At 41.0% G+C, this 24226-nt stretch overlaps 1 protein-coding gene across 3 annotated transcripts in view; it reads right to left on the reverse strand.

The window, feature by feature from the left end:
• Positions 1–4543: 4543 nt before the first annotated feature.
• pdgfd (platelet derived growth factor d) overlaps positions 4544–24226 on the reverse strand; it is an 81718-nt gene continuing 62035 nt past the window's right edge. For 2 of the 3 annotated variants that reach the window (XM_049575653.1, XM_049575652.1), the window contains exons 5-7: positions 23370–23583; positions 12913–13130; positions 4544–7063 (exon numbers count right to left, since the gene is read on the reverse strand). In XM_049575653.1, the coding sequence (XP_049431610.1) occupies positions 6929–7063; positions 12913–13130; positions 23370–23583 (567 nt within the window). In that variant the 3' untranslated portion in view covers positions 4544–6928. The other variant, XM_049575654.1, reaches the window with a different exon arrangement.

A 24226-nucleotide genomic window follows, 5' to 3' on the forward strand; every position in this document is an offset into this window, starting at 1 on the left:
TGGCTGTACGAGGGAGACTGCTGTGTAATGATAACAGCACAGGAAGGGTTGCCACAGCAACCGCTGGGACAGGAAACAGCCTTGAGAGATATAGAAAAGGACTTGAATCAAAAGGCATGGGTAGTAGTATTGTATATTCATTTAAACTGTGACCTTTTTTCTTAATACATTTTGATCATTATCATGGTCTTTTTAACCAAGTGGATAATACTGTATCTGTGTCATATAGCATTTAGAGTAACAACCCGTTTCTGACTTGCAAATGGAGTTTACGTCAACATCCATGTTCTTATTATGATGGGAAAATTCATCGTTCTAAATATCTTGATATATCCGTAAAAATACAGAAACAAACATGGATGCCTAATGTCAGCCAAAGTTCATTGTTTAACATTATAAAACCAAAATGTAATGAATGTTGTCCGATATCTTTAGTTCAGTGTTTTCAGCTATGCCACATCACAGGCCCACTACTTTGGTCCAGACTGTGATATTTACTATTGTATGGATAGTCTTAAAATGGACAGGGATCATCGCTGGAAGATGAAGCTTCCTGACTTTATCTCCTGACTTTTCCTCTGCAAAAACAATTTCATTTTTCTGTAGTAAAATTTCTGGAGAACTACTGGGTGGATTGAATCAGATAACCATGGTGCTCAGACAATGAATCACAAAAACTTTGGTGCTCTCTTAAAGGTCCAGTGTGGAGGACTTAGGAGGATATATTGGCAAAATTGGAATATAATGTAATAAGAATGTTTTCTTTTGTGTAAAATCACCTGAAAATAATAATCGCGTTTTCACTACCTTAAAATGAGACGCTTAAATCTACTTAGGGAGCGGGTCGTTGTCTACAGAGTCCAACATGATGCACTGCCATGTTTCAACTGTACCCCAGAGTAGGGATGCACTGATCCGATATCTGGATCGAATATCGGCCTGATATCGTCAAAATAAATTGATCGGGTACTGGAAAATGCAACCTATACCTGAGACAATCCTTTCCCTTTAAATCTATTGCAACGCGAGCTACGTCATGGAGCGAAGGAGAGAATCTGCTGTGTGGAGGTATTTCACACTATTTCAACTGCTGGAGCACAATTGTTTATTTTTGTTAAAAATAAATGCATTAATCTGTTTCAACTTGTTCCATTTTATCTTAGGCAAGAACTGTGTAGTCATCAATGTCTGATGCCTCTAGTCTTTTCTGTTCTACATGTAAAGGTATATAGCTTTTTAGGTCAACCATGGTATCGGATCGGTATCGGCTGATACTCAAAGCCAGAGTGACAAACACTGGCTGTAGATAGTGCATTTTGGGTTATCAGCTCAGCTACCATAATCAGTAGCTCCCCCGCAATGAGCAAGTTTTTTAAACGGGGAACATTTTTATTCAGTCTTCTTACCTCATGATTTGATTGGACTACTGGGTCTGTTTGTTCCCTCTGAGGATAATGCAGCTCCAAGTAAAAACCTCCTGAACGTCTGGATCTTAACTTAGGTAAAAAAAACAAAAACAAAAGCGATGACACATTAGCAGGTGCTGGGCTAGCAGCTTGTGTGTGATGCGCCAAACAGTGTTGGAGAAACACTGAGTTGTAATGTGAAGCTGCTTTATTCAGTGTTTTCACCAATTTTAATCACCTGATCCATTTGTTTTGGAGAAGAAAAGAAGTAAAGGAAAAGACCTCTGCAGATAGTTCTGCTTTCAATAAAAACCTTGTCCTTGTTTATGGAGTCCACCATGTTGCACCACCGTGTTTCTACAGTAGCCCAGAATGGACAAATTCACACTGGCTCGAGACAGAGCCATTTGCATTTTTGTGGCCATTTTAGTTAGCAGCCCCTCCACACTGAGCCAGACAGCACTGGAAAAACACAGATTTTTAGCGTGGAACTGCTTCATTCAGTGTTTTTGCTGGTTGAAGTCATGTGCCCCATTTGTTCTGGAGAGGCAAAGACCTCTACTTTGGCTTCAGATACTTAGGCTCTGACAATTAATGCTGAAGGAATCCTTACTAGGAGTTCTTGCTTGGCATACACAAGAAGTCTCTGTGGGTTTTGATGAGCAATCCTCACTGCAAGATGCCACTAAGTTGTGCACACCGCTCATATTGCCATTATCAGATCAAAATTTGTGTGTCCAATAATTGGTTTGTGACCAAATTCCTGCTAATGACATTCTCTCAGCCTTAGCTGTACTTTGTGCTTATTGTTTCCTAAGAAACATCAGCATACTAATATGCAAAACTAAGATCCCAAACATGGTAAACACTATACTGACTTAACATCAGCATGTTAACATTGTCATTTTGAGCATTTGGTTTTAAAGCACCACTGTGCAGAAGCAAAGCCTCCTTAGGCTGCCAGCATGACTCAACAGTAGACTTTTAGTCTTCTTAACTCTCCTACAACACGTTCTGTAATCATACGACAATCTTCAGCTGTCTGCTAATGTTAATGCTTGCAAGTCGACAAAATGGGAATGTGTCCAACCTCCATTATCCCTCCCTAATGATATGAATACTCCATAAAACAGCTGAATTGCTGCCCACATCTCAGATTTTTCAGCGATAAAAAAGAGAGTGACAATTCAGATTGATTGTCAGGCTACCTAAACCTATCCCATGTGGCTGGACGGGTGTGACTCACAGGATCAAAGCCTTGGAGATGCGCTGCTGCAAAGTAGAAGAGGAAAAAAGTGTTTGTGGAAGGCTATAAGTAGGAGACATTTGACTGGCACAATTATATGACCTCTCCTTAACTTGCCACTGACACATTAGTCTTAAAAGCACATCTGCGGTTTCCATGGTGACCTGTGTGCTCCATGTGTTATACACATAACACATTTCCTATTAGGCTTTCTACAGGTGATCAAACAAGCAGTTGTCCAGTATCATATACAACACTGTACAGTCAAATATCTGATGAAAGCATATTTTGGTGGGGAAAAATAATCAAAGCAGTGGAGGCAGTGTTGCTAGAAACACTTTATTTATCAAGACCAACCAGCTGATATGTTTAATAAAACAATAGAGAAAGACACAATAAATTATTTAAGTGAAGCATACAGTTTTATCATGAATATTTTTCTGAATACAGCAAAGCAGGTTCTTAAAACTAACAACTTTTCTCTGAGTTGAAAATATGACAGTACAATCAGTCACCCAGAATCCTCAGAAGCGAAGCCGAAACTCTGGACGAATCTTATTCAAAGCTTATCCAAAGCAACACTCTTTAGGCCTACTTGCATGGGACTAGTATTGCGCAAAGTCATTTCTTACACAGGACAGAAACACTAAACAGCACCACTACAGGTGATGTACAGTATTAACCTCCCTTCTTCTTTTAAATGTGGGTTAAACAAACTAAACAGATTCTGCCACACATTGTTGCATAATCTGTCCTAAGCTCTTTCGAGATTTTGCTCCTCTGATTGATTTGAGCTCGCTTTTTCTGCAAACAGGTCTCCATGATGTGTAGCGAGATGAGCCTCTTCCACCTATAATGCTGTCAAAAGTGTCATTTGTAATTGACAAAGCAGCCTCCATAGTTCTCGACCGGGATGTCGATTCTAATGGGACTAAAACTATCGCAGAACCTCGCAAGAAAAATCGCAAAAAATCAGGGCTGCCCCAGATTAAGAATTTTCCTAGTCAACCAAGAGTCGTCATTTAGGGCCATTAATCGACTAGTCACCCGTATGTTTACGATATTAATTAAATGATATAATTTGGGCGGGGCAACACAATGGTTTGAGTTGAAGGTGTGAGAAAGAATAGCATCAGTAACACTGTTAACACTGTGCTACCTTACAGAGAAATACAAAACCGTACTAATGAACCTTCATTAATATAGGCCTATATTTTATCTACAAGTGCACGTCACACACTGAGCGAGCCGCCTGTTAATGACGCTGTGGGCAAAGCATTAAATTGTGCTAAGTGGCTAATGGGCATGTGGCTACTGACATGTTTCAGATGATACGTCATGTTTGTAGTCGACCAATGAAGATGAGTTCACATATCACCTTGGGTTCGTCCTTCACCTTCTCAAAATGATCCCACACTTTGGATTTCCTGCCCGACATGTTATTAACTAGCCTGTGGGATAACCGCAGGTACCAGGCCTGGAAATTAGGGGCCATACACATGCCATGTTTTTAACTGCCTGGAAATGCGAGGCCAGATGCTGGGCGCTAGTCTTGTGCCAGCTTTCAAGAGCTTTTTTTTTCTTCCTGCGATTAAGTGACCAATGAAGTCTTGCTGACTAATGACCTCTGGTCGACTAACGTTTGGTTGACTACTGGGGGGCAGCCCTACAAAAATAAAACAAAAACTCAAACAATTATACAAACAGTTTTACGTGTCTGATGTTGAAACTCATGTGGTTCTATTGTAATAAACTGGAGGAGAAAATGAACCAGTTTCGAGGAAAAGAGGAATGTGTCTTTGTGCCATGAAACAATGGAATGTGCTGATAACACCAGCAAACTAGCAGCCACAGGAAGCACACACACACACACACACACACACACACCCCTCACATACATTTAAAATACATGAATTTGCAGCAGAGTTGATAAAACGTCTTGCTCGAGTGACTATACATTTTGCAACAGAGCATCTTGGAAAACGACACATTACCTCATCACCATCTGGCTCGTTAGATACTGAAAATATAAAGTGGAGATTTACCTGCCAAGCATCGTCTGCGAAATTTGAAAAAATCACCCACTCTGTATGAGCTTTGTGTTTATCTCTGTTTCAAAATGAAACCCACAGGAATGAGAGCTAATTTCACAAGCGAACAGAAGACAAAAGCTTTACAGCAAAGTGAAGCTGTTTTCTGTGTGTGTGTGTGTGTGTGTGTGTGTGTGTGTGTGTGTGTGTGTCTGGGAAATTACTTGGAATGTGACTACCGCACAACCTCACACACTTTTGGACCATTGAAGGGTGTTTTGTATCCCACACCTGCCAAATAAAACCCATGACTTACAGTGCACACATGCACATGAAAGAGCGCCGGCACACAGCTGATCGGGTTTCACTGTGACCGCGGAATCGTCTCAGTGTCCGGTTATTCTCTTTTTTTGTCTGTCTTTAGAACAAAAGTAGTGTGTAAAATCCCATTTTCTGTGTAAATCTGGCCTGTAAGCGGGCCTGAGCGTGTGACACATGGGAGGTGATGATGGAGAGATGACTGATGATTTATTCCTCACAGCTGTGTCATGTGTTTGGCAATGATAAGCTGTTACTTTGAATTCTTGCTGTATTGCTTTGATACTCTAGCTACCTACACACACACACACACACACACACATACATGCACGCACTTGCACGCACAGTCACATGCCGACCATTCCCATGCTTGTATCGGCTGCCAGCTCTCACAGACTGTTGGTAACCCTCCACCCCTTAAACAAAAGGACCTCTTCCTGAGCTGTTACAGGCAGACTGGCACTCACATGCACACACACACACACACACACACACACACACACACACACACACACACACACACACTCTCAAATATCAGTGGTATTTTCAGCAGAGACTAACAACATGACTCTAATTCCCACAGATCTCTTTTCACTGTGGTGCTGCAGCAGACTTGCAAAGCAGCGGGTCAGATTGTGATACATGTGAGCATCTTTGCGAGGAGTAAAAGCAGCTTGACAAAAAAATCAGGCGAGCGCAAAACATGAACATGCTGATTGAACCTGCTGAAGTAGCCGCAATCTTCTTTGTGTTGTGTCTCCAAAGTGGCTCCTTTCTCATCTCTCATCCATGAGTGCCGGTAATCTACGAACAGGCGGCTTGATTGTCCCTCTTCTGTCAGCCGCCTCTCCTAAACAACTCTCTTTCCTCTTACGTGTTCAGGGTCTGAGGTTCATGGTTTTAACTATGTTAGCAGAATTCTAGTTAGCAGTTGGAATGCCTCGAACGCTCGGAAAACCGGGCAGCAGCCTGATCTGACATCTCCTTTGATGTGTTAGAGAGTGTGTGATGAAGGGAGAGTATGTGTGTGTGCGATGCAGTGAGAAAGAAAGAAAAGACACGTATGGATGGAAGGACAGACAAAGGGAAGTGTGAGTATATGCAGACAGGAATGTGTGCAAAACAAAAGAGGGCTTCACTGGAAAATAGAGCAGTGAAGAATTCAGTATAAATAACTTCACTTTTTGTCTTTAGGTGGGAGCGGAAGCCTAGAGCGAATGTGTGTGAGTGCGTTAGTGTGCAATTCAGATCTGGAGGGTTGTGGTTAGCCTAATTTCACATCAAGATAAAGTGTTATTTTGGTTTACACTTCCAACCCCTCTCCCTCCCTCCTTCTGTCTCACGCTCACTCATCTCAGTGTGCTTCTGGCAGAAGAAGTGCCTGAAGTTTCTACAAATGCTCTTTATATAACACGGTGGAACGCAAAAACATACACATGAAATAGGAATAAAAAACTGTTTACACAGTGGTTGAAGTCAATTAAATATCAATCCAATTAAGTTGGCATCCATTAAATTCCTGAAATCACGATGTAAGTTTGATGCAACATTGGTGTTATGTTTTAATAGCATGGCATGGTATTTTTTTGTAGTCCAAAGAATCTTCTGTGTGTAGTTTTTGAAGGAAAAAACTGATTGAAACAGGGATAATTTAGACTCCAAGCTGCAGGAATTTTAAATAGCAAACTTGTTGGGCTGGAAATATTTATGCATTACAAGTTTAGCCTGTGTACAGAGGAAGGGAGGTGGTTTATCTGCAAGAACAAATGTCACTGAATGGTGCTAGCTGCTGTTTGTCAGTCAAATTGTTGCCGCCTTCTTTGCGGCACGTGTGTCTGCGTTGCTGTAATTATATGAAGTTCGTAGCAAAAAAGATAAAAAGAAGAACTTGTCCAACAGTTCCAGATGCATGTGCCGGTCAGGGTGTCTCAGCGAGGGGGCTGGGAGGGACACGCACACTCGCACTTTTCATGGTGTGTGAGGAAGAGCTCGTCTATGATCCAGCGCACCCGCGTCCTCCGATGGCGCTGATGCAGAGTGACCTCTGGGGAGTATTTCAGCACCTAAAGGGGTCAGAGAATGAGACGGTAAAGATGAAGAGAAGGGTTAGAGGATGGATTTATTTTTGCCTCGATGGTTGGTAAATGTTAGGTAGGACTGGGCAATATGAAGAGAATCTTATATCACAAGATTTTTTTGAAAAACACCTATCGATATTGCGATGTGTAAAGTCTGTTTTAAAGAATAAAAAACTTGACACTGAAACAAGAGTGTGAATGGCACAAAGCTAGCACGAGCATGGATTCTGATCTTCTGATCTGGGTCACTTTCATATGTGGTCCTAAATCAGACACAGCTCTCTTTCTCCTCAAACTCATTCATTGTCAGCTCACAAATTCATCGGCGTTCACTGCACATCAACTCATAAATGAAACCATAAACACTGACCTCAGTGGCCTCCATGTTGACTTCAACACTATGTGCTGCGTGTGACGTCTTTGTTATTGTTCTTTAGTACATGGCATGTGGACCAGGACCGTGACCAGTTCACATCTGAATCTGATATTGGCCACAACAGATCTGGGGAAAACTGAATTCTCCTACTCTGCACCTTGGACACTGAACAGTCTATAATTAGAAACACTTATATCAATTGATTAATTTAAGAGCATCATAAAGAATGAGGTGACAGAGACATGTGCTTGTTTTTCTTCAGAGGCCACTATGTTTGAATAGTTGTTGTTTTATCGTGGATTTTTGTGTTGCATGTTGTAGTTGTGGCATTTTAAATGTATTCTGATTGGCTGCTACCTCGGCCAGGTCTCTCTTGTAAAAGAGAGTTTCCATCTCAATGGGACTTCCTGGTTAAATAAAGGTTAAATAAATGAATAAAAATAAAGGTTAAATAAATGAATAAATAAAAATAATGTGAACACTAGGGCTGCACAGTTAATCGAAATATTATTGAAATTGCAATATGGCCAAGTGCAATACCCAGATTGCATAAGCTGCATTTTTTTTTGATTAAGGTAAAATGTGCGTAACATACCATTATAAAAGAAGCATAGTGGTGCTATAGACAGGCCCCGGCCTATGAATCATATTCCAGATATAGGGAACATACTTGCTTGGTACAGACCCCAGCAAAAATCACATCATCATCATTTTTATACTGTTTTCAGTAAAAATGAAATGCCAAAATTACCATTCCCACCACGATTGCAACTCATATTGCAATCACATGATTTGTCTAAATAATGGCAATACATTATTTATTTATTTATTTGGTTATTGTGCAGCCTTAGTGAACAGCCAAACAAAAACATCTAATCTGATCAAAAAATCTGAACTGAGCACTTGGGCTTGCAGTCTGATCGTATAGCCTGAGAATGCAGTGGTGTACTGAGACAATTGCATATGCACCCTTCCCCTTGTTATCATCACTGACCACACTGGGATTCCTATGTTATGTTAACATTCATTCATCCGGGACATGTTGCCAAGGGACTTATTGCTGACTGTACAAAGAGAAAGCAGTATATAGTATCTTAGAAAGCATACCAAACAGCACAGTGTACACATAGATATAAGATATACAATTACTGATACAGTTTGCTGTTTTATCACAGTGTGTTAAAGTTTACATATCGTGGTTTTAAACAAAAGTTTGCGCATTATATACAAATGTGGAGTCAAAAGAGAGGTTTCAATGCTCTGTTTACACTGCGAGTCTCTAAAAGTACAATGGAATTGATTTTATAGTTAGAATTAGTCAATGCTTCACTCTAACTGGCTTTGTTGCAGATGGCCACATTGTTCGCAGGTGCCACTACTAATGTGAAAATGGACTGAAAGTACAAATTGTTCTACAACTGATGCAGTCAATTTGTTCCCCAACGCTCAGTGAAGGTAGGGCTGCCCATGATTTATGTCAGGACTTCCCAGCACTGAAATAATAGTGTGAGTAATAATGTGTTTCTTTAGAAGTTAAGTCAGTGAAGGAAGCAGGAGAGGAGAGGAGAGGAGAGGAATCTCTCACAAACACCCCCCCATAAACACCCAATGCAACACAGCCACACAATCATGAGACATGCAAGCAGTTTTCTGCATGCACAGTATATACAGACACAAACACCTTTTTCATGCTCACACATGCAGTGACTTACACACACACACATACGCACACACACACACAGCACAATTACAACCCAAATCCCACTTTTGTCTAAATTTCCATTGTATGATTTTTGAACAGTGTGTGTGTGAGAGAGAGGGAGCCCTGCGGACCATGTTTCAATAATGAAGCTATACGAGAACAAAGACACAAAGAGATGGAGGGAAGAGCGAGAAAAGAATGAATGACAGGCTTAAAGAACAAGAATGGTGCATTGCAAAGGGATAAATTGAAAATGGGAATTGGGAAGAATGAAAGGATGATGGGAGCCCAGAGAGACAGCGGGAGTGATAGAATGCTAACAATGCATCGAGAGAGATACGGAAAGATCGGGGGAGAGAAAGACGGAGACCAGCGTAGACGCAAGTGGAGGAGAGGAGCAGAGAGAAAGTGTGAAGCTGTTGGTGCATTGCTGCTTCATTGTTGATGCGGCGCCTGCCTCTGCACGCCCCAGTATCTCTCCTTCTCACTCAGTCACTTGCTCACACCTTTCAAACACACACCTAAATATGCTGGAAATTTATTTGACATGTTAGTCAAATAAGCCCCCACATCACTCTGCCGTAACACTTCAGCACAGCTCTAGTCTACAATGAATGCCATCATTAATAGAGAGGCAACAGCATGCACAAGCATCTCCTAGAAATCAGGTTTGTACACAGCTAATTTGAAACAACAAATACGTTTGAGGGAAAGGTGGTGTGAACATAATGAGTCAATATTGCAGATTAATAAACCTGGCAAGTTGCAAAACATTTTGATACTGAATATATCCACTAAATGTTCACGTACAATGCCTTTCATCTGTTTTCTGCCAAAATAGGCGGCCTTGCAATACACTGTGCACTTCGAGTGCCTTTTCTTTTTTTCTTATTGCCTTTTCATCAACATTTGACCCAAATCATGATCTTTCCCTAACCTTAAAGGGGTACTTTGCAGCTTTCAATTATCTTTGTACCCTAACAATGTGTGTAGCATGTGTAAATGAACTGTGGTAACCTTCCCTCTGTCTAACCAGCACTGAGCTCTTCCTTGCTCATCTCTCAGCTCAAGTCTATGAAACTTGCAGCAGATTTTCATGGACTTTAGGGCTGCTGCTCAAACTACAGATTGTACTTTTGCATATTTATCGATAGGTTAAAAAGAGGAAAAGTCATGGCGTCGTATCATTGGGGTACAACACATAAATCTGGTCTGCACTTCCCAAATGGCCCAATAACAGGCGCGCTATCATAGAACACAGGGACGAGGATTTGTTTAACTGAGGCATCTGCAGTCGACCTTGGGTCAGAATATATTTTAAAAAAAATAGATGTGAGTGAAAATTACAGTTCTGCCGTTACTGAAAATTACCATAAAGAGATGCTTTCTTTTCTCCTCTCTTAAACCAAACTGTAACAACAGGCAGTGTTGATCAAATATAAACCAAGATCCTGTTAGTGTATCACCTAAAATGTCTTCAGACACATGTATTAGTGCACTGTTTGGCTGTTGTTTGAGAATTTATGAACAAGAAGCGGGTAGTGTTGTTTCCTGTACTGTAAGTGGAGCGGCATTTGTATAGTGTCTTCTAGTCATCCGATCACTCAAAGCACAGATGGAAGCATCATCGGAACAATTTGGGGTTCGGTATCTTGCTCAAGGATGCTTCGACATGCAGACTGGAGGAGCCGGGGATCGAACTGCTGATGGGTGGACGACCCACTTTACCTCTGAGCCACAGCTGCCCACTAAAAAATGAAGGCTAAAAATACTGAGATCAAACAGTAAAACTCGGCAGTGTGGATCAAATATGAATCAAGATTCTGTTAATGTATCATCTAAAACAGTGGTTACCAACTGGTCCAGCCACAGGGTCCAGAACGGAGACCCACTTTTTGTCTGTGACCCACCAGTTGGAAACCACTGACCTAAACTGTCTTGAGAAACATGTAATAATGAACTACTGGGCTGTTGTCTGAGAATTTGCAAAAATGAAGCCTGAAAATACTGAGATCGAACAATAAAACGAGGCAGTGCTGATCAAATATGAACCAAGAGTCTCTTAATGTATTGCTTGTTTTCAGACACATATTCTAGCTTACAGTTTAACTGTAATTTTGAGATTGTTTTGTTACCAGCCAGCTGCCATATTGTTTCCTATGAGCTCGCATTACATCAACGCACCAGTGGGAGCATTTCTTGGTCCAGTGTATCCAGTGCATTTTGGTAGTTGTAGGTCTTCTACCTCTTGAGCAAAAGTGAATGCCACAGCCCTTTTTCTTTGATTTATCATGTAGCACCAATTTCAAAAGTATTTTCATCTTTCTACTGTGCAGACAGCCCAATTAATCAGAGTGCTTGTGTTGCATAAACCCAGTTCAGACCGATGATTCGCGACGAGACGAAACCGTTTTGGAACATTGCAGAGAAAAGTTGCAGTGGTTGTCTGAGCTCAACCCAAGCCGACTGATGGTGTCACCTGCAAGTCAGCTGGTCAAATCACTGGTGGCTGGTGGCTAAGAATGTAAAAAACATCACCTATTTCTAAAGCCAATCAGCTGATAGTGAAGTCTGCTGGTGAAGTCAAAATGACAGCAGACGGTGCTGCTTATTTATAATATCATGGTGTATTTATTATGAATACAGTCCATCTAATGCTTGTTTTATGTTTTTCGCCCTTTCATCACTACTACAAATGCAGCTGTAGCCAGTATCTCATTCAGCCACAAAATAAGCCTTAAAAGCTGCAAATCAGAGCGAAGGTGCAGAGAGTTGCTGCATGGAGATGATACACCATCTCATCTAGTTGCATTGATGTAAACCGGCAGGTTTTTAGAACGTTGCAAGTAGTTGACAGTTTCAACTAGTTTCATCACAAATCTTTGGTCTGAACTGGGCTTAAGACAGGAGTCTCAATGAGAACACAGGATTCAGGTGTCTTAGTCCTGCACTCTGTATGCACACCATCCACCCCGACCACCTCCCTGCTAATCTGCAATGTGATACATAAATGTGGTGTTTCATTAACTCAAAGAAACGTGGTCTCTGAACATTATCCAGGCAGTGATAACGTTGTCACCGCAACATAATTATAAAAGCAATTTAATAATATACAGACGTAATTTCTAGGAGACAGGGTTGAATGTGCATAAAGATATTAAATGCACGTTTCTGCCTTCTTTAAAAGCAGTAAATGTATTTAACGTTTGTCATTTTAATTATCAGCCTTATGCAAAAGGAAATAAAGTCAGTTTAATAAGCATAATAGAGAATATAAGAGATTCTTGTCATGTCAGATCAGATAAATAGGTTCATTTTTCCCCGCTTGTGGTGCAGAATGAAACAGGGGAAAAAAGCCTGGAAAAAAATACACATTAATCACAATAATCATCGGGCACCCGAAACTTCCATGCCAGTGCTCATAGAATGAGTATCCAACCAATGCTTTACATGCTGCATGTCAGCAAATAGAAAGAAGACAGTCTATAGTCTTTAATTTACGCCTGTGCTTCGTCACTGTCAGAGGTCCACACTACACTCTTACTACGCTAACAATGATTTTTAATTAAGACATCGCCTACAAAATCACTGGTAATGATCTGTCACTCTTCATATTGTGACTTTAGACTCACTGCTGTTCTCAACCAGTGTTGCTGCTCCATGTTGCACACCAGGTCCCAATTATCACACAAGCCATCTCAGCAAGCATGCATTTGTGTAGTCAGTGTGTGTGTGGGTGTCTGCTTGTGTGTGTACCTCATGTAGTTTGAGTGTCGTCTTGGAGGCCTGGCAGATGCACCCGTTGTTCCAGTTCTCTGTTCCGCAGCCGCAGTTGCCTCCACAGCGTTTGACCAGCAGACATCGCGGGAAGAAGACGGCATTGGTGACCCTCACCTCCTCGCGCAGGTTCACAGAGTAGTTGCGAGGCGTGCAGCTGTACCGCTTGACGTCGTCATAGAGACGGTTCAGATCAACTTGACAACGAGTGAGAGAAGAGCAGATAGATGTTAGTTAAATTTTTGTTGTATTCATGTTTCTTTTCTGCTCTGGTGATTTTTGGACTGCGCTGAGGGAAGGGTGAGAGGGACAAAAAGACATTTTGATTTATTGTTGCTTCGTACTGTTATTACAAATGAGTGACGTGCTGGAGACAGAGACGGAAGAATGAATTTGGAGAGGGAGGTAAAGTCGCTGTAATTCACACTAAAAATATGCTCTGCATTGATTGAATGAAAAGGGTTGAAAGGCGGAGAGGGACTATTAGATATAAGTACAATTGCAACAACAATTGACTGCAGAGGAACAGATGGAGAGATGAGTGGGAGAAAGAGAAACACAAAGATGCAGAAAGAGAGAACACGGGCCAGAAGAGCAAGCAGGAGCTATTAATTGATTGCAGATTGAATGTATTGACTGCAGTCTTTCTTCATGTCATCACTTTGGAGAAAATCACCTTGTTTGTGCACATTGGATCTTTTGTTCATTGGCCTTCTGCAATGGTTCAAAACTAATTTCAAGAGAACCAAAGGGATTATGGGAAAGGCTGATGAGAAATAAGGGACTGAAGTGCTCGTCCGGGGGGAAAACTAGGAGCTCCAGAAGCAGGAGCTTGATTAAAAACTAACTATCACTAGGTGTTTCACAAGGATTGGCATTTGAGACTGCTAGCTGAATGACACAAGTGCACATTGCTGCTCAGCACATAGAGGCAACTGTAGCAGGTGAGCATTAATTTGAGGTGGTTGAATTGTTGTATGGCAAAGATATTTATTGTGCTTAAAGAGAGAACCATAACAACCATCTCAAGCATTTGTATGGATTTTTTGTGAGGGATAAATGTAAGAGTGAAGGAAGCCAAGAATGTGTTCTTGGTGGAGTTAAGTAGGAGCACTTTACATTGTTCATAATCTGCAGTCCAGAGAGGCATCAGGTGGTTTGAGGGTCACATGAAACAGAATATTTAAAAAAAGAAGAAATATCATAAGAGGCGGAACAGAAAAGAAAGAAGAGCAACAATCAGCTGCAGATTGACTGCTCTCTTCAGTGAGGTGCTCAGCAGCATAATCATCACCACATTGTCCATACAGTAGGTGGAAATTACACAAGGCCATTGAACCAGTGATTGTGCTTTACTTTGAAAGAGTGCTATGCAACATTCATGCATATATGTGATTCACAGTCTGGGGCAGGATAGTCTGCACACTGTTCTCAACAATGAATGTATAAGCATTGGAGGCAAGCCTTGATTGTTGCTGTGAAAGTTGCTCAGTTGTGCATGAAGCTCAAGAGATCAATTTCAGCAGTATGAAATACTGGGATCTTCTGCATTGTTGGATCCATACAGCAAGTGTGCTAGAGACTTACAGCGGCTGAGTGGTGGGGTCACCTTTAGCTCACCTGGTATAGTGTGCCCCTAAAGCTGAGTCCTTTGTAGGGTTACAGCGGTAACAACTGGTACAACTGGTTTTAAGGTATACAGTGATATTAAAATTGACGGTTATCATACTGTGTACATTTGCTTATCTATGACATTGAAAAAATGCAACTGGGCAGAGCTTCTCAACTTTTGTTATTTTCAAAAGGGAGACTTTTTACACAAACTTTAATTTAAAAAAAATCAAGTAGGGTTGCAGCGGTCAGTCTCAACTTTATTACTGTTACATGAACTTTCATTAAACTTTCATTTCAGTAAAGTTTTTTTCAACCAAAAATAACCCTTCAGTTTCATTGCTTTAAGGGTTATTTTGACTTATTATAATAAAAATATCTGTAATACCACCACACCGTGAAATTGCTATAGTAAATCTCATACGGTTGCAACCCTAGTCCTTTGCAGCAGTCCACTCTCTCACACCTTTCTTGTCAATCTGTGGCTCTCCTATCAATAAATGCAAAAACACCCCAAAAAATCCTAAAAAATACCACCACTACTACTAATAATAATAATAATCCATTTTGCAGCTCTCCAAACTTTCAAAGTGTTATTGGACTGCATGGACCAAACCTGATGGTGGGGTTTGTGATGCTCAGAGAGAATCCACTGATTTACAGACATCTCTTTCACAGTGTAAGTCTATGGGAACGTGTCCATGTCAACACGTGATGGACACAGCCATTATAGTTCCACATTTGGCCACTATGTAAAATTGGCTTCAAAATGTGGCGCTGTCCCTGGGGGCTTGTTCTTAACATGAAGGTGGCCGAGTCGGCAGCCAGCAACTCAACTCAATAAACAGCGCTTAACAATAGCAACGGTGCTGACAAAGCTAACGTTGTTAGCATCGATAGCTGGGAGATATCGGAGTGCTGGTGCTTCACTTCAGCAATGGTGGCGTCCTCATACCTATGGTAACCACTGTTCCAGTGCAGTGCAGGGCAGCTGTGATTAGCCAGCCAGTTGGATACACACACAGGGACTCGCATGCACATGTGGCCGAACCGTCTACCACAACAAAGACAGGGAAGCTCTGATTACAACAGGCAGAGGGAGTGTGACTTCATTCTCTGCTCAGGATGCAATTGCTACACTATAACTTTACATAGCAAGTAGTTGTTTGCTGCTATATTAATGCTCTGACTGTTGTCAACAGCTCCTTTAATACTAGACTCTTACATCTGAGTCAGTCTACACTGGATACAAATTTTAAACCCTACACTCTCAATGAGGTGAGTTGATTTCACTTGTGCAGTGCAGTTTAGTTTCATCTGTTGGTTGGAAAAGAAAAAACGTTTGCATGTTAGCAAATGGAGCCCTATAAAGTTCTATATACAGCATGTTTGCCCTTGTCTTTTCCCCATAATAGCTGTCTGTAACTACCAATAGCCACTTTGATAATAAAAGGCCTCTCTGTCTCTCAAGTGGAAAACCTGGAAAAACATGTTGTTACTACTCAGTTGTGACTTGTGTGTGAATTCCAATAATGAGGCACCATTTATGTGAAAACACACACCATTGTTTAACACACTGCAGTTGCTCTTTTACATCATGGAGGAAAAATAATTATTCCAGAAGCCTATTCATTCTGTTAATAGGCTGTATAGATTTGCCCTGAGAGGCGCCCTCAAGGACCCCTCTGCACTGGGGGATGGGAAGGCAAGGCCTGCCTCAAAACAGCTTGATTGACATTATAACACAGCAGGTGTGTGCCACATATATGTCACAGTAAACTGGATTAGTTTGGATATTTAAAAAAAACACAACATTAAATTAGAGGATTGTGAGACATGATCCATCAGTCAACATGAGCTGTTGCATATTTGGCTCTTAATTACATTTCCCCCCCCCAAACAGCTAATCATAGACGGTGTAATAAGCAGAACTGATTCAAGCTATTTGTGTTGTCTTGTTTTATTTCTTTACTAAGCTAATAAAAAAGTGTATAAAATGTTAAAGATATAATTTGTAGGATTTTCCTAAAAAACAAGCTATAGACTCATACAGAACCAACCCTCAATCATCACTTGTGACCTAATAGAAGTGTGTGGCAGTGTATTTTTAAGCAGAAACTCTGCTATATTTCCTTATTTTATTTTTTATTTTCTGGGCTCAGGACATTAATAAATGTGTACCCCTACAAGATGAGATGAGGAGATGAGCTTTATCAATAGGTGGCGACCAGGTGCGAGACTGTAAGTAGCTGGCATCCAAGAGACACAGCGCCAAAAAATACAAATATAGCAAGGCAAAATGCCAAAAGACAGAGAATCTGAAGTTGGCTTTTAATTTTATTTTTGCTAGCGCATGTTTACAAACAGTAACTGACAATCTTGCACGGTATACCTTCAAGGACATTCCCTCAAAGCTACACTAGGTAACTATTTTTTTGACTAATGTCACTATATCCTGATAGTAGTACATGAGGCAGATAATCTATGAAAAAAAATAAAAATCCTTTGCCTCCTTTAAGTGCTCCTAATGGCATTTGCAGAAATCATGACGACAACCATGGGCAACATGGTGGTGCAGTGGTTAGCAATGTCGCCTCACAGTAAGACGGTTCTTGGTTCCTGGGGTGGAGGTGTCCTTCTGTGCGGAGTTTGCATGTTCTCCCCATGTCAGCGTGGGTTTTCTCCAGGTACTCCAGCTTCCTCCAACAGTCCAAAGACATGCAGGTTAATTGGTGACTCTAAATTGTCCGTAGGTGTGAATGTGACTGAATAGTTGTCTGTCTCTATGTGTCAGCCCTGCTATAGTCTAGCGACCTGTCCAGGGTGTACCCTGCCTCTCACCCACCCGGTTATGTAAAATGAATGCAGGCAGCTAAACAGTACACTAAAATATGTTTCTGGAAATACTTAAGACAACAAACAGTCAATGCAGTAACAGAATCCTTATTCATATTTGTTCACGCACCATGATTGACAGCTATTCTTTCTGAGAATGACCTGTGATTGGCCAGGCTCTCCCGTCACTGGGAAGATTTTATAAAGCCTGAAAACAGTGTTCGAGTGTTCTCTCAGACCACGTGAATTACAATATGCTTATTATGGGATTTTTACCCAATGACGCCAAAATGAAATTACCTCCCCGAACTTTAATGGTCTCAAAAGGTTCAGAAGAGAGCCTTGAGCACCATGGGAGGACAACAGTCTGGCACTTTACTACCTGCAGAAACCACTGAAGGAGAGGGCGACTGAACAACCTCATAGCAACAGCAACATGATGAGAAGATATTGCTGATGCATTCACCTTTATGGTAGCATGTGACTGTCCTCTGTCACACAGAAAGCAGCCAAGAGTAATGGGTTGAGCTTGTCCTTTAGGCGGTGATGGTGAACGTAGCCTATACACACAGGATGCTATTAACCAGTCTGACGCCATTCAGGGTGCCATTAAGTGGCTGGCATCTCCTTATTGCACTGGGTCTCCATACAACTTGGGTTAAAATAACAGCATCGCCAGTTCCTTTTTCATTTGAATATCACTGCTCTGTTCACCATTGAGGAGCTATTAGAATGAGTATATGACTACCCAAATCCTGTACACTCTCTCCAGCTTGCTTGGCTCCCAGATGGAAAAGATGAACGAGCGAATGGTGTGAGGAGCATCTGCCATTATGAAACTGAAAGAAAGTAGAAGCATTGTTTGGATATAAGGGCCATTTCTACAGCCAACACAAAGTGGATTTGTTTTTTTTGTATTCTTTTTTTGAATCTATAAACCCCACAGAGCCAATCAGAGTGTGAAATGGGATAAACTTTCTTGAAACAAGTGAAATATTCTTAAACATTTGCAGTGAAGATGAATTAGATTTTCTTACTAGATTTTTCACTTTGTTGAAATGCAATGGCTTTTACTACCAAACACAAGAACAGAGGACTTGTCAAGATCGATATTTGCAGTGAACTACGGCAACTACTTGGCGAGATTGGCTTGAATTGGCTTGTTTTTGAGTTTTGCTGCAACAATAAAAATCAGTCATGCAAAAGAAACTGCCCAGAACTCTCATGTCCTCCGTATTAGTATAACAGTGACAAATTTGCTTGATGTGCAATATGTGAGAGAGAAAGGGAAGTGCAGTGGGGTCAGGGAAGCCAAATGGCATTGATAATCAATAAGCAATTGTTTACAAAAAGAAGTCTTTGCTGTGGGGGGGGTGGGTCCATTCATAACACAAAGCATGTGGGAAGCCCAGACAACAATGCAGAGAGATGAGCAGGAGATATAATCATTTGCTTTGGCAATATAAAAATAGAGATAAAAGGAGAAGGTGCACCATTTATATTGACGACATTGATCGTGGTTCCATCTAAGTGGTAAAATTGCCCACTTTTACAGTATGCATTTATGTATGACCTAAGATTAGATATAACAGGCGTATAGAAAAGAAATGGATGAGCGTGCTTCTGTGTGAGGTGTTGTATCTGTGTTTGCATGCTCCTCCAAGATCCCTGCACTCTGTCATAGAGACAGTTGCTGTGTGCACATCCTAATACAGTTGACTAAATGAAAAGTGGATTATGTGGATTATGTCTGCATTTGTGTGAGTATAAACAGGTTAAACGAGGACAACTGATCCAAACAGTGCCTGTGTCATGTTTAAACAAACAACAACAGCCTCAGAGACTTCATGGAATATGAATAAAAAATAATGTATTTAATGCAAGGTATATTTTTTTCCCCCAGAATATAGCAAATTAGGCTTATTTTCAAATATCCAAGCCATTTATACCATGAGGGAATGCAATAGTTATTTTTCTTTAGCACATTTGGCATCTAAGAATTATGTCTGTAATGATAAACGGGACAAAATGTGATTCTTCATTTGACCACAGACACAATAACAACTGCCTTAACTTACTATTATATGGTGTAACACAAACTATTAAGCATTTAAAAAATCATCTCATCATACGCAGTCGGACTGCAGTACACACCCAGCATTCTGCTATGCCTGACAAACCTTTGCTCACAGCCAAATCATTTTCTTCCCCTGCATCTCCTTCAAATGTGAACAGTACAGGTGACAGAGAACCCATCATTTCTGTTTTTATTTAAGAGAAAAGCAGCCAGTTTTTTAACAAGTGACAGTTGATGACAGAATTGTGAGGATGTCAAGAGTCATGACAAGTGTCTCTCATTTGTAATGTTTGTTTATGCCTCCCAAGGTAGTTCAGAGCTTGATGTAAAGGAGCGGGTACCAAATCATGACATGGTATGATATTTATGCAGAATTTAAACAAGAGCTTCAACTGGAAAAGTATGTGTTGCATGAAAACCCCAAAATACAGGTAGGGTATTTGTAATTTTATAGTGAACACACCAAAATTCCCAAAGTCATTGGAAGATAGAAAGGGCTGGATAGAAATCAGAGGACATCTGTAATTACTGATTCTCGATTCTCTGATTTGAGAATCGGCAAAGCTGCAGGAGTGTTCCATCGGCTCCGCAACGTATGGTCGTCCAAAGCTATCACTACGGCCATCAAGCCACACCTGTATATGTCAGTGGTCATTCCAACAGGGACCTACGCCTGTGAGACGTGGATGAGGACTGCCAGCATTACCAACATGTTGGATGTCTTCCACCTACGATGCCTCAGAACCATCTTGAGGATCTCATGGCAAGACCACATCACCAACGACGAGGTGATGAGAAGGGCAGGGTGTCACTGTCACTGCTGTCTGACATGGTCTCTGACAGGAGAAGAAGAATGGCTGGACACGTACTCCGACTGCCAAGAGAGAGACCAGCGAGTGTGGCAATGGACTGGGTGCCTGTGGGCAGCAGGAGGAAGAGAGGGAGGCCAAAGAAGATGTGGAGACAGATGTTTAAGGAAGACCTGAGCGAGATGGGTGTCAGCTGGCATGGTGCAAGGAGGGTCACCAGGGACCGGAGCAAGTAAGGGGCTCGTCGCCTAATGTTCCAATAGGAACGGGAGGAACTAAGTCTAAGTAAGTAAGTCTGTAATTACGATCATCTGGGAGATGAGTATCATATTTTGTGTGGATGTCAGAATGTGAGCTTAATTAATTAAAGTCAGAGGTATTTGCTTGATTATTATTTAAACTACTCATCTCTGTTTAAATTAATTGTCATTATAATCAGATAAGCCAAAAATTATTTATAGACGAGGTGCTTTTTTGAAGAACATCTTTAGTTTAAGTAACATTTGTTGTAATTTCGTCACACTGTGTGCCATTGATTTGTTAATACTCTTGTGCTCCATACCATGTGATCATGGTCTTGAGTCAAAGGCACAGGGCACATGTGAGTGGGTACGCTTGTTTACTGTGTGTGTCTGGGTCTGCAGGGCCGAGCTTGCGTCTCTTTAAAGGGGAATGAATGTAATCTTGGAAAAGCAGTGGCGTGGAACCCTGTCAGGGAGCGTGGGGGAGAAAAAGACAGAGACAGAACGACTGCAAAAATGACTTTGTTATTCACACAACTACCAAGACGACAGAAAGTTTCTATCTGTGCACATGCCTGAAAATTACCGAGTATATTCAGTTCAAGACAGGTTTGTGTTATTGTGTTTTATGTTATTTATGCACAACTTAAGGCACAAATAAATATTACGATCAGACTTACTGTCCTTCATGGGAACAAAGGTGGGTGTGAGCTACTGAGAGTGTGTGTCTTAATGAAAATAAAACTAAGCTGCTGACTGTGGCAGATTTCTGCTCCGCTGCACAGGTTGAATTTCCAATTAGAGAGAGCTACGCTTGTACAGAGTATCAAAGACCTGCAGCACTTATATACACCTTTCTATAGAGCTGCATCACCCGCAAACTCCCCATATATGGAGCCTCTAATACCAGCCGAGCACGCACATGCACTGATAAATAGAGATGGATCTGCTGTCACGCACAAACGTTTACTAAAGAACAGGAGAACCCTCGGGTAGAAAGACAGAGAAAGAGTGCAGGGGAGAGATTCACAGGTGAGAGAGATGGGGACAAAAACACTTGGGTCGGTTGCGAGCATGAATGCTTTGATACTGTAGACGCACACGCTCCCATGTTTTTGTAACGTGTGTGTGTAATAAGCGTTTTCATGCCAAGGCATGTGCTATCTCTGCGTTTTAAGGGAAAAAATCTATTGCCTCAGTGACTCCAGGTCATTGACACCGACTTCACAGTAAAGAATTGCCTTGAACCGCTGGTCCTGTGTCACCTTAAATCTGTCACTGACTCACTTTTAGACGTACTGGAGGGCAAACTGCTCATTTGATGATGCAACAGCTTCGTGAGGCTACAGTATGTCGTTGCATCATAACATGAGCAAGGGCTATTTTTTGAAACTGATGATCTTTAATATTTCCAGAAAACTAGACATAAGAAAATGCATTTTCATCCATATATTTACATCTCTTTCAAGTTCAAAAAGCACTTTCACACCCAAATGCATCAGAATGCTCCTTAATCCGTTTTTTTTGCCATTTTTATGTTCACCTCGGGGGAGTTAAGTGCACAGATATTTCTTCTGCCTTTATAAATTCCTTCCTGCATACCAAATTAAGTGTGTCAAGAGATACTCTCAACCATCAGCTGTCACTTGTGCTGTATCTGATCATAAGGCAACAGTGTGGCTCCATTACAGTCATTACAGCACTGACTGATGATTTCCTTCAAATCACTGAGCCATAGATGTTGTCCACTGCAGTGCTGTACCACTGAGTTTTATGCATGGCACAATACTGTATGTGAGAATGGGCCTCCTGCTGTGTGGGTCTTTCTTGGTCAGCAGAAGGCGGCACGCTCTCCCCTCCCCTCTACGACACCAGCTACCAACGACTGCACCAGTCTGCAGCGAAATACTGTGAATGCAGCAGAGTTGTTGAGGATCACCATCTGCAGCACAATAAAACGGGATGAGAACATCACCGCGCTCATCTTCCTGCATCAACTCTACTAATTCGACGAACTCCTCATCACAAATTCTTCTCATACTGGAATATACTTTTAGGGTCTTTTCCATGTCCTACTTATATTTAGATACATACAAATAGCTATTATTTCTGTTAAATGTCTCTCTATGCATTTCAACTTAATGCACACAGCATAACAACACTGTATAAAAACTGCTTTAACTATATGATCCTCATGTGCTCGCAGAATATTAAATCCAAGGATGTTATTTTTATGGCTGCACAGTTTTCTCCCTGTAATTAAGCCTGATGATATAAATGATGTTGCATCTCTGGCAACGTTTGGATCTTTGCTAGAATTTCAAAGCCCATTTAGCATTATTTTCTACATGCATACACTCAGAAATCCATTCTCAAAGAGTACTGCCAAACCAACGGTTGATCAACTACCAACTCTGTAGCTCTGCACAACCTTTTGACACTTGAATTTGACTTAGTTTGACAACAAATTGTAGAGCTACTTTGTATCTTTGTGACTGTGCTAATACTGCAAAACTAGCACTGTCCTCAACTTTTTACTCAATATTTTTTTATAGTTTGATAAAGTCAAATGAAAACCAAATACTGTCTCTTCATTACATCTGCTCATAATCTTATGTTTCAGTCCTGTGTTGTAAAACTGCCTTGTAATGTGTTGGCACATTCCACTCGCAGCAGTTATATTACAGCTAAATGAAAGCTACTATCGTCATACTACAAGCTGTCGTGCAAGGACATATGTTTGGGTTTAGTGTCCTGTAATCCTGAGACATTGTGAGACAATCATACGTGTGTTTACGATGAAGTTTGTTGGACAGTTTTATGTTTGGCCTGTAAAACTTTGAGATATAATGTATATCTTACCTTTATTATGTCTGCTTGCCAGGTGATAGGCCCTGGATCTGTAATGTATGTGTGTTTGAGTGTAGATGCTGTCCAGGTCCTGTCTCCAGGTGTCTGGGCTCAGGGATCTGAAGAGCTGTTCCACAGTGTCAAAGGCAGCTATGGTCCGGTCCAAATCCTCCAGTGAGAACGGAACCTGTGTGACTGTGACTGGCATCTGCCCTACAACACTGTCCTGCAGAGAGCAAATGGGAAAGCGAAAAAAATTAGGGATTTGATTATTAATTTGAGTCTATTCCTATGTAAGCACATTGGGGAGATTTGTGGAAGTCCTGAGACACAAGTGAAAAAAAAATTCTGGTGATCCATTTCTAACTCTGTTCTAGTGTAAATTGTTGTCTGTGTTTAAGGCTTTAGAACAGCTGAAAATAGGTTTTACCAGGATAATCTTTCTTTTTTTTTTCTTTTTTTTTTATTTCTGGACGGGATCATTAAAAGTTTGTTGTTGTAGTAATAATTTTGGCCACAAGAGGCTGAAGTTTATCACTACCTTATGTTCCCTATACATTGCAAGACAAAAGAAAGGCATGACAGTAATGTTATATAACTTGCTAACAATCAGTAGCCCTTTTTACATGGAAATCATGCTACAGCGCCACTACGAAGTCCGGTCTGTATGCCGCCTTTGCATTTTTACACAGTACCAAAAATGAAAATGGTGTTGGCTAGTGTGTGATTTTTAGACAGCATGGCGGCATCGCAGAAGCAAAAGAGGCATGATGGGCGTGACATGTGACACAACAACACTGGCCTCTAGTTTGACATATAACAAGTTCACAACCAATAACAATCATTTACTGTCTCTGTTATATGGCAGC

The sequence above is a fragment of the Epinephelus fuscoguttatus genome, linkage group LG5 (assembly GCF_011397635.1).
Source record: "Epinephelus fuscoguttatus linkage group LG5, E.fuscoguttatus.final_Chr_v1".
NCBI classification, from domain to species: domain Eukaryota; kingdom Metazoa; phylum Chordata; class Actinopteri; order Perciformes; family Serranidae; genus Epinephelus; species Epinephelus fuscoguttatus.